General features: G+C 42.3%; 1 protein-coding gene across 3 annotated transcripts; it reads left to right on the forward strand.

Moving 5' to 3' along the window:
* The first annotated feature begins 952 nt into the window (after positions 1–952).
* On the forward strand, positions 953–11,211 carry map2k2a (mitogen-activated protein kinase kinase 2a). Of its 3 annotated transcripts, none has more exons than XM_062395362.1 (12): positions 953–1,459; positions 1,575–1,754; positions 1,949–2,159; positions 3,266–3,412; positions 3,550–3,627; positions 4,025–4,076; positions 6,708–6,832; positions 7,446–7,659; positions 7,782–7,846; positions 7,977–8,038; positions 8,713–8,758; positions 9,433–11,211. In XM_062395362.1, the coding sequence occupies exons 2-12, from the start codon at positions 1,666–1,668 to the stop codon at positions 9,541–9,543; spliced, it is 1,200 nt and encodes a 399-aa protein (XP_062251346.1). In that variant the 5' UTR covers positions 953–1,459; positions 1,575–1,665; the 3' UTR covers positions 9,544–11,211. The 3 variants fall into 3 exon arrangements, with proteins under 3 accessions (XP_062251346.1, XP_062251347.1, XP_062251348.1); XM_062395363.1 differs by having other exon boundaries at positions 953–1,358; XM_062395364.1 differs by having other exon boundaries at positions 953–1,228.
* Positions 11,212–11,720: the final 509 nt, after the last annotated feature.

The following is an 11,720-nucleotide window of genomic DNA, read 5'->3' on the forward strand; positions in this document are numbered from 1 at the left end:
CATTGCGCACATCCTGCAGCACCGAACTGCGCACATCCTGCGCAGAAGTCCACTGCACACATCCTGCGCAGACCGAACTGCGCACCATAGATATATATAAAGTCTAGATGTCTCGGCCAATGGAGTCGAACGTCCGCACATGGCGGCCATCTTGCCACAGGCAGCTCGCCCACCCGTAACAATGTGTTGTAGTTGTACGTACTTTTTAAATAACCATAACTTGCTAAATTCTCAACCGATTTTTAAATGGTTCGGTTTGTTACAAACGTCAGAGATGTAGTTATGACACTGCATACTTATGAATAATTATGTTATTTATTTATTAAAATAGAATAATGTTCCATATAGGTACAAGATTTCCCTTTACAAATATACATCAAGAACCCTAACCCTAACCCTTTTTTTTATTATTTGTTTTTATTTGAAAAGTACATGTACCACTACCACCCTTTTTTTTAAAGTATTATTTAAGTTTTCATATTTAATTAATTTAAATACTGTAGGATATTTTGCAATTAATAGGTGATTGAATTTCTGCCAATTTCAAGAGTTCAGTATATTGGCAGTATTAAGAGGAGAGAGAGGGGATTGAACCCACAACCTTCTTGTTGGAGTACAACATCTCTAACCACTAGGCCACACCGTCTGCTGACTACCATGAGAAAATAAGCACAACGAGAAGATGGAGAAATTATTGTCCTGTTTCTACTAAAATTTGAAAGGTGGCACTAACGGACACTCGTTGGGTGAACCTTCCCTTCAGTAATGATATTAATACATTAGAGTGTGGTTTTGTGACGCATCAGTTCCCTCTCTTTGCCACTGGGTGGCAGTGATGTGCCTCGCAGCTTGTTTGCAGGCTGCCAGTAGACACATAAGAAGCAGCAGAGTCTGGAGCAGTTGTTGTCAAACGGGACTTTGTGCCTCATTTAAAGCAGCGAACGTCGGGTGTTATCACACAGTGCACATGTCGTGTGTCTTCCACGAGACGCCCCACACCCCCTCATATCTGCCTGTCAGACAGCCTCAGTCTCGCGCTATTTATGAAGGGCTCTCCCTGTGGGTGTCACAGGTCTGATGCTGCAGCTGCTGCTTCCTGTACCAAAGCACCACCAGCCACCATCCACGGCCGAAGCCCTTCTCGCTTGAGATCCCCCACACCCTGAGCCGGAGCACGGAGGAATCCGTCGCCGTCCTGCGGAGGAGAGCGAGCCTATTCGGTGTCCCGGTGTGTGCGCCGCTAAAACCCCTTCGGCGGCCCGTTTTCTGGGAAGAAGCTTAAGAAACGCAGGGCACGGTTTTTCCTGGCGCTGGTGCTAGCTTGTAGCGGCTAGGTGGCTAATGGCTAGTAGCAGCAGGTAGATAAAGCAGGAGAAGCGATTTAAAAAAAGAAATGTGCTCTGTCCAAATGTTCTAAAGGCACCGACAGACTACTGCGCTTTTACCCCCCACCCCCTCGGTATGACAGGTTTCGGCACCGTCTCTCACATGTTACCGACAGTGCACTAATTCTTGCTAACGCTAGCTAGCTAACTGACTAGCCACCCAGAGCTGACCCTGTTGCTTTATTTCAGACTAAGTTCCTAACCAGGAGAAGAGTTCCTCAGCTGCCGCTCGGCTCCTCCAGTGCTTCGTTCGTGAAAGTCGTGTGTGGAAGTTTTCGTGATGGGTCCTAAAAGAAGACCCCTGCCCCTGAACATTACGCCCATTGGGGAGGGACAGGCCACCTCCAACACCATCGATGCTGCATCGGAGTGAGTAACACCACAGTGGGTCGAAATGAAGTGGGTCTGTTAGAGGGAGGATGTGTGTTACTGAGCTGTGGTAGAAGTTCTCACTGTCTATTAGCAGTTAGCCTGTTCGCCTGTGCCTCATCACCTGTATGCATATGATAGAGGTCCCGGCATCATCTGTCTGTGTGTGTGTGTGTTCCCTGTCTCATCCTCAGAGCAAACCTCGAGGCCTTACAGAAGAAGCTGGGTGAGCTGGACCTGGACGAGCAGCAGAGGAAACGGCTGGAGGCCTTCCTCACCCAGAAAGCTCAGGTCGGGGAGCTGAAGGATGAGGACTTTGACCCCATCTGCGAGTTGGGTGCCGGAAACGGGGGAGTGGTCAACAAGGTCCGCCACAAACCCTCTGGTCTGGTCATGGCCCGGAAGGTGAACATAAACGTCTTTTGTAAAGGAGAAGAGTGTCGGGTGGAGGGAGCCGAATGAAAACCCTCTCCATATGTGTTCCCACTCTCTGAGTCCAGTTTAGATTTGTGTCATGGCGCTGTAGCGTAGCTGATGTCTTGATTTGCTGCACACACGTCGACATGAGGCCCAACAGACTTGCTGTCCTGAGAAAAGCACATTGTGCACTGGGGGCTAAAGGTGTACACGTGCAATAACTAGAATTTTGTCTGACCTAAACCACATCCTTCCACCAAGGTCTGTTGCAATCTGTCAAGTAGCTATTGTGTAACCCTGCTAAAACACAAACAAATGCAGATGAAAACATATTATACACATCAGTATCCACCTGATTTTACGTTAAGAAAATCGTTCTTAACGTAAAACAAGAATTTTCTACAAAGAGATGTCTCTGCTGTTAAGCCCACCCTCAAAATAATTGGAACATGAGTCAACATATGTCACAATGCAGTTCAACAGCACCACAAATCACAACCTCCGGGACGTTGGTACGGGTGAATCAACCATTAAACATCTGAACATGTCAACCTTCATGAAGAGAGGATTTATTGCAGGGCTGTTCTGTTAGACTGTATTAGTTTGAGATTTTATTCCTGATTATCGGAAAACTGTCCACAGATGGTGATGAATAAAATGCTGAAAATGTATATGAGCAGACTTATAAGCTCTGCCCCATCGTGTAGTTGGTTCCATCTTTGTTAGAAAGCTAATTTTACACTGTCAAATGTTGTCCTCCCTTCACATTCTGACCATATCAGGGTTTACAGTCTAAGAAGTAGTTGGTTATTAGGACTCCATGCAGACTCTTGTGCAGCAACAAGCTCAAGCGTGTGGACCACCAGCTGTGTTCTGACATGTCTTGAATTGGTATTTTTACATTGTGGTTGTCACTATTTTGAATATATGAATGTAACTCAAGTGTGTGTTTAGATTGCTGAGTTAGTGATGCCAGCCTCCACCTCTGTGTGTTACTTTGAGATATGAGACGATCATACAGTGATATAGCTGCATCCAGTACACTAGTCTTTGTCAGAGCAGTCATTCATGTTTTCATATTTACCCTCCTCCAGTTGATTCACCTGGAAATCAAACCTGCCATCAGGAACCAGATCATCCGAGAGCTGCAGGTGCTGCATGAATGCAACTCCCCCTACATTGTGGGCTTCTATGGGGCCTTTTACAGCGATGGAGAGATCAGCATCTGTATGGAGCACATGGTGAGAGACAAGGAGTCTTTAGTGAATTGGAGTTCTTATATTCAAACATTTTATTTTTTTGAATAATATATTTGTTCCCAAAGAGACGTTTGGATTTTTAAAATGTGACATTTTATTGGTGCAACCTGTCTCTACAGGATGGTGGATCCCTAGACCAGGTCCAGAAGGAAGCCAGAAAAATCCCAGAGGAAATTCTGGGGAAAGTCAGCATAGCTGTATGTATCAAACTGATTATTGTTTTAAAGTAAAATATGAAGAAATCTAACTGACTCTTCTTTTTTTTTTTTTAAAGGATCTGACGTCTTTGTAAAATTAAGAACAGTTTTTGTTGTCAAATATGCACTGCTCTTCCTTTGTGGGTTTGTGTCTCTTGTGTTGCCTAACCAGCTGTGAGTTTCCAGTCATGCATGAGTCACAAACAAAAAGGCTGACAGTGTTTAAATTGACGTCAAATTCCAAAAACCAAGTGTAAAAATAACTGCAAAATGAATTTTAAAGTAACATCCTCTGACCTGAAAGTGTATATTTATAAATGTGTACATATTTTATCGTCTGATATTTTTCTCTCTGTATTTTTGTGTGTCATGTTGAATGTTTTCTTCTTGTTTACAGGTTTTGAGAGGATTAGCTTATCTGCGGGAGAAGCATCAGATCATGCACAGAGGTGAGGATTTTGCTTTGTTGCAATAAATTACTCCTTAAGGTCCATTGCACCACATTTTGAACACTGCAAAACCAGAAATGCTAAATAAGCTAGTTTTCAATGTAAAGGCTGGTGTTGTAATCATTCATATTGCTGGCGAGGCTTTGCCTTCAGATATCCAGTGATAATTTAAAGCAACTAAAATGTTTAATGTTACTGCTCCCGATTTTCTGACGTATAGAGAATTGTGTTTTTAAATTGTGTCATGATTTTCCATCAGACAACGTTCATGTAATGCACAAAAAATATTGGAGGGCAAATTCAACAAAATTACTCTTAGTTTTTCTAATATAGCATATTGATTTAAATACAACCCTGCTGCAATAGCTAACGAGACCTATGCAGTGCTTAACTTAATCACATTATCATATTTACTATGGCTAATTCTTTTATGTTTTTTATCACCCAGTTTGGCAATGGAAGAGAGTACCAGAACAGAATTCTGTTCAAATGGTTTTCTGTCTGGTAATGGCCACAAAATCTATGGATGTTAGTCTCTAGTAACTTTGAAAGGGCAACATGGCCACATTGCGGTTGAGTCATCCTCATTAAGCAATAACAGAATGTAGATGTTGTTTCATGGATACTTGAGAGTAATATGACTCCCATCCCTTCAGTGTTGGTGGTGACTGAAATGTGCTGATACTGGTGATGTAACCAGCAGCGATTCAAACATCAGATTAAAGAAAGCAGGATAATATCTTCCCTGTTATAATCCTACCTACTCTCAAACAAATGCATGAACAAAACCATATATGTATGACTGCTATCTACAAACGTTAAGAAAACTTCTTTAAATGTAAGTGAACCCGCTTCAGACGCAGCACATTAATGACACTAGGTCCCTGCACTTTTCCATTCCATTTTTTATCAAGTCGTCATACCCCCATCCCCCATATACACTGCATCGACATCTTAAGAGACTTAATACGCTCACCACAAGGTAGGCTATTATTTGGAAATAATTATTTGCATTCCAACAAAATTCAAAGTCAGACCATAGCATAGTCTTAAGCAGACGAGTTTTCCTCAGCGCACCAGCGAGAAACAGTTGGTGTGTTGTTATGAAAAAGACTGGCTAAGGCAGACAGTCAGTGCTGCGCAGTGAAGTCCATAGCAGTGCTAGAGGGTCGGCGGTACGACAGGACAGGGTTGTCTGTGAGCTCGGGCGGTAATTACAGCCTCTCGGATGTGATTATACAGCAGCCGCACCCTGTCGACCCCTCCCTCCGCGCCTCCCTCCATCGTTCTCCCCGCTCTTTCACGCCACCTCCTTCTCAGTCACTCCTCAGACGTCCTTGGTCAGTGAGAGGGTCCGTCACCGCAGAGGACAGATTGTAGGGCTCAGTCATACCCCGTTATTTCGCAGGATGTTTTTAAGTACTGAGCGGGAACTGTGGAGGAGAGCCTTGTTTTAAAACAGAGATGTGTTCATTTCCCCTTCGCTCGATGAACACGGCACCACAGACAAATCTGGGGGATGTCGAGCGTGAAACCCGGGTTCGCTCACGGCACACTATAGTTGTGGTCAAAATATTCATCTCCTCATAACTCTGGCTCTTAAAAGATTTGATAAACAATCTAGAATGGCACTAAGTTGAGAGTATATCACAGGAAGGCACACACTCATAACTATCAGTCCCCTAAACATGTCTGATTATTCTGCTGAAAAATGCTTCATCTCAAAATGTTAAATAAATAAAAATGACAAATTATCCTGGATCATCTTCCTGATCTGAAAACTGCTTCCCTGACCCATTGTGCATTTTTCCACCAAATTTCCTGGGAATATGTCCAGGAGAGTGTGCGTAGTCTTACTATCGAACAAACACTGATGAAAACAAACCCTCTCGGCGATGGTAAGATCAAAAAGTCCCTAAAATATTTGTTTACTGTTAAAAATTTGAAATATACATTTATTTTTCAAAGCCTGCACATTCGTATCTCCACTGAAAATCAAATCAAAAGTTAATTTAACACAAGTAAATCAGCTGAAGAAGACAAATGCCTTCTTATTTATTTTTTATTTTGTTGTGTTACGTTCGATACGACATGTGATGGAAAACGAGGTCGGTAAACCGCGGAAGGAATCATGAAAAATTCCTTCTGCACTTATATATGCATGACAGCACTGTGCTGGAAAAGGGGTGGAACTAAGTCTTTTCCACGTGGGTGTCATGTTTCCATCACTGCCTATCAGAGCTGGAGCTGATAAATAGCCATTACCATTGCAGAGTCACTAGACCTGGGATTGCATGCAGTCTTCACACAAAAGACTAAAGACAGATGTTGGTGGGTTTCGTGTCCAGTGTGAAAGGGACTATAGATGCATGTCACACTGTACATATGGCACATGTATGTGAATCCATTCATGCCCAGCTTTATATTATATTCCCAAACAAAAATATAAAAGCACCAGTGTTGCCATTGGCTATTTGTGTAATCATGAATTGTTATTGCGAGCAGTCTCGTCTCTTCCGGTTGAGTCCACACGGAGGTGTTAAGTACAGATGAGAGTTGAGACACAGCAAGATGAAGAATCTCACTAAACCCGCCATACGTTTGTTTGTCCACATCCCCTCTGCCACATAGATGTCAAGCCCTCCAACATTCTGGTCAACTCTCGCGGGGAGATCAAGCTGTGTGACTTTGGTGTGAGTGGCCAGCTCATAGATTCCATGGCCAACTCTTTTGTTGGAACGCGCTCCTACATGTCGGTGAGTCAGCTCTGCACGCCTGCGCCCCCACCCCCCTTTTTTTTCTCTGGCCCTATCCCCACTTTCCTTCTCCTCCTTTTTTTTTCTCACATTGCTCCTGCTCCCTGGCCCCGCCCACTACCCTCCTTTCCTTTGGCCCTCCCTCACTTCCCTGCCAAGAACCTGAGGGCCGTGCCCAGGAAAAGGGCTCTCTGGCAAAGAGCGACGCAACTGTGTTCGCTCTTTCTTGTCCTCCTTCCCCCTCAGTCTTAGACACCTGGTGGGTGCTATGAGGTGCTTGTATGATACCCATCCCCAAACCTGCACCAGACACACTTGCCCCTTTCATCATAATTCCCAACACGCACATCTGCCCTTGCTCACTCTTCTAACAAAAACAGTCCAAAGCTGCTCTTCACTTCCTGCCAAACCCTCCCATCCTCTGTCCTCTTGCCCGAACCGCACCCCACCTCTTCTTGCCATAACACCCCCCTCCTCCCTCTACCCTTCCATTATCCACCTCCCCTCCAGTCTCTGCTCTTTCCCCACCCAGCCTCTCTGTCCAAACCTCTCTCCTGCCTGGCGTCTTGGCTCTACCTGCTCCCTCTGACGTAGATTGTGTGTTTCTCAACAGCCGGAGAGACTGCAGGGCACTCACTACTCCGTTCAGTCTGACGTGTGGAGCATGGGTCTGTCCCTGGTGGAGCTGGCAATCGGCCGCTACCCCATCCCTCCTCCGGACACCAAAGAACTGGAGTCTGTCTTTGGACGGGCTGTTCTAGACGGGGCCGTTGTAGAGCCTCACACCAACATGCAGAGGCCCAGACCACCAGGCAGGCCTGTGAGCGGTATGAGACACAAATACATCCATGAATACACAGATGATTACATAAGACAATTTGCAATACAGGAAATTGTACAGTAATGAAGTTTATTATTCCTTTATTTATGGTATGTGACTTGTTCACAGGACATGGAATGGACAGCCGACCTGCTATGGCCATCTTTGAACTTTTGGACTACATTGTTAATGAGGTGTGAGAAATCCCCTATTGCACAATATATTCCGTTAAACACACACACACACACACACACACACACACACGTGTTACTGTACTTTCTTTTAACTGTTCTGTTTGTTCTATGCATTGTGTTTCTTCCTCAGCCGCCTCCAAAACTGCCACTTGGGGTCTTCACCATTGACTTCCAGGACTTTGTGACAAAATGGTGAGTACATACATGTTTGACAGAGCTGTGTTTACATTGTTCTCATCTGATCTTCCACATGAAAAAACAGCTTTCTGCACTTGCCTACTTGTTTTAATGTTGTGCTTTAACTTAAAAAAATCGAACTTTATGCAAACTCTTTATGCCAATATACATATTTGAAGACATACTGTATAAAATACTAATATCAGAAAAACTATAAACTACTGAAGAAGACACAGTAGATGGCGGTAATCGTTGCCACTCGCAGATAAAGCAAACTAAGAAGAAGAAATCACATTTTTCTAATATAATTTATCCATAAAAATGTTGAGTTCACAATTTAAAACATCATTAATTGTGTATGTCTATCTCCCCCCCCTTTCAAACATGCAGATTCTATAAATTTCAAAAAATCAATGTACAAAACTACTCGAATTTCACTGAAAGGTTGTGGTTTCAGGTTTCCACATGACACTTGTGTAAGTCGCAGACTGAACCACAGCATGCAAACTAGTTGTGAAGTCACAAAATCACAGAAACTTTCCCCAATAAGCGAATTAACAGTTTTCATAAAAAAAAATCAAATTAAACAAGTAAAACCCATCTTTGAGGACCTAAGTGACAAAGGCAGTAATGTTTCTTTTAAAGTTTCCTCATGTCTGTAACTGTCTTAATGTTTTTTGTGTGTGCAGTTTGATCAAGAACCCAGCGGAGAGAGCCGACCTGAAGATGCTGATGGTGCGTTCCTGAGCCTCATTTCATTTATCTGATACTTTGATAACCAGGTTGTTTGATATCTATTCTAACTAGTGCAGTACTTGTAAAGCTGCAGCGTGACCTTTGAGGATGTCATCAGTGACATCATGAAACGGTTGCGTCAAATATAGTTACCATGGGAACAGTACAGTTGGCACAATTTAGAATAAATGGAGGAATCTGGGCGTTTACAGACAGAAAATTAAAATTTGGGCCTGAAGAGTTCCTGGAGTTCGCCTTTTTCATATGAAGTACCCAGTGGGCAAAGTCTAGGTCAGACGTGTTCACAACAAGAGGAAAATGCCTGGAACTTAAGGTCAGGAATGGCGTCTGGATAGATATTTTTTGTTTTGTATCAATCACATGTGACATGTCAACAACACACCCATTTGTGCGCTTTGATCGTCTATTTCCTTCTTTATTCTCACAAGGACTCACTCTGCTCTTTTCCGGACACTTTACTAGGGGTTTTGCACGTTAAGTACAGTGCAGATTTTCTTATCAAACACCTTCTCAATATTGCTCCTCCTCAAAGTTTGAATTTGATCACATTAGTGGTTGTCGAAATCTTCCAGTAACAAACCGACAGAGATACTTCCATATTTATTTTGATTCTTGCAGCACAATCATTGTTATTCTCCTTGTTTGTCTTTCAGAGTCACACATTCATCAAACGATCAGAGGTGGAGGAAGTGGACTTTGCCGGTTGGTTGTGCAAAACCATGGAGCTCAACCAGCCCAGCACTCCCACCCGCAGCACTGAGTGAACAGGCCCCCATCCTCCCCACTGCTCTGACACACCTCTGGGTCTTGCTTGCATACACATGCATATACTAAACATACACATACACAAGCCATCACACATAGTGGCACTTATTTTTTTTTATCTTGCTCTGGGGTAAAATGGTTTTGGCTTCCCCCCCTCATTTATTTCCTCACAAGCAGCAGGGCCCATTGAGTCATTGTACTGTAAGACCACAGATTCACTATGCCAATGTCAAAAAGTAGCCTCAGCTCACTTCTCCACACGGCTAGGGGAGGACATAAAGCACTGAAGGGCTGCCAGTGTGTCAGCTGAAATTGCATTGATTGACGAAAATTATTTTGTATTGTTGAATATTCTGTATTAATCTTTTCTATGGCAACGGTCGATGGCTTCTGAGATTTTAATGAATTACCTGCTGTAGAGTTTAGGGCTGAAATGACCAGAGAGAAATCTGAACATACATCACATTACTTGCAAATTAAAAATTTGTTTTATTTAAGGTGAATGCTGTTATTTTGATTTAAAATCCCTTTGTCAAACTTGCTAACCTTAAAAAATTGTGACTTTGCAATTACCAATAAATTAAATTAGTGAGCAGGAGAAATGGGCCTATCAGGAGTCATTTGCACTTTTTGGTTAATGAGCGGTCAATCTAAAAATCACTTTGTGAACAGTGTCACAAACCAAAGAGGGTACTCATGACTACTAATGCCTGATCTGTGTTTTTTTTGTATGCACATTCATAAACAGTATATCAGTGTACTTTGAATGTTTATTTTTCTTTCTCCAATTGGTAACCTACACTCCAATTGGGTTGACATTGTTCCCTCTGCATACATCCCACACAGTGTGTCTCGTGTTTGAAGGCGTATGCTGTGGAGGCCTGATACACGCCAGAATGTCATTTTTGACATTCAGAAAACAATGATCAAACCGTATTCAAGGGATGGTATAGCATGGTTTATTATCTTTCTAATACTGTATGTGTATCTTATTTCCCAACATCATGGTGGGGAGGATTAGCTGGTGATTTTTATCAAAAGCCTGAACATCTGCAATGTCAATATGAAATCCCAAATCACATTGACTAATTTAAGTTTAACTTTTCTTAGTTGTTGGTCTGTACTTTCCCCCCTGAGGTGTATTTGGTTATGTTTTCACTGTACTGCTAATGTGTGGCGCTCCAAGCTTTCTCTTGGGACCCAAACAGAAGAGGTGTGCTTTTGGAAAAGACTTGGGTTTGCACACGCTTGAAAACCCTTTCCTTTTGCTTTAAACCTATTATTTGTCCGACTGCAAGTGGAACTTAAGTCATAAGTAGTACAAAGGGTTTGACTGCTAAATTTGAACCCAGTTCAGTGTTGGTCACATGGTGGTGGTATTACACTTGCTAGCCTGCCGTCTTGCTAGAGCTCTTGTATTCTCTCTGTTATGGCTGCCCTTATTCCCCCTGAAACATGCATTCGTTCAGAGCTAAATTGATGCATCGTCACTCGTATGTGTACAAAGCTATATACAAAAATTACAGGAGTACTATTTTGCAGTCTTAATATACAAATTTTTGATTTATGTAAATGACAAGGGAGAAGAGTCATTTTATTATAATATAAAAAGGTGTTGGATTATGGTTATAATGTATAAAAAGATGAAAATAAAACTTATTTGTGAATGTACTGTTTGAGGCTCATTTTTCTTCGACAATCCACTGTAGCTTCCCTGTGTATAATGGTGCAAATATGGCAGGAACTACTGCACTGGTGCGCATCAGATCGTGGCATCACCACACTGACTGGTCTGGTTGAAGTGTTCTCTAACATTGACAACTGTCATTTGTTTTTCTGGGGAATTTGCATGATTTAAGGGGGGTAAACTTTGTACCACGGTATTTATCAAGATTAGTTCAGAACTGTCAGACTTAAATGTTGAAGATTCACAACTTTTGAGTAATTTTAAAAAAAGATTTATCCCACCAAAACGTATTTCTTGAGATCGTTAACAGGGCAAATTCTGAGAAAATATATTTTATATGAAATGTATATAATGTATACAAAAATTTTGTATTTGTGCTTTTGGCAACACATACACACCGGTAACCCTTATTGATTTGAAAAAGTGAAAATATAAAAAAAAATCTAGTCAAATGATGAGTTGCAACTTTTTAGTGACAATTATTTTCTT

Source organism: Platichthys flesus, chromosome 9 (assembly GCF_949316205.1).
Source record: "Platichthys flesus chromosome 9, fPlaFle2.1, whole genome shotgun sequence".
Taxonomy (NCBI): domain Eukaryota; kingdom Metazoa; phylum Chordata; class Actinopteri; order Pleuronectiformes; family Pleuronectidae; genus Platichthys; species Platichthys flesus.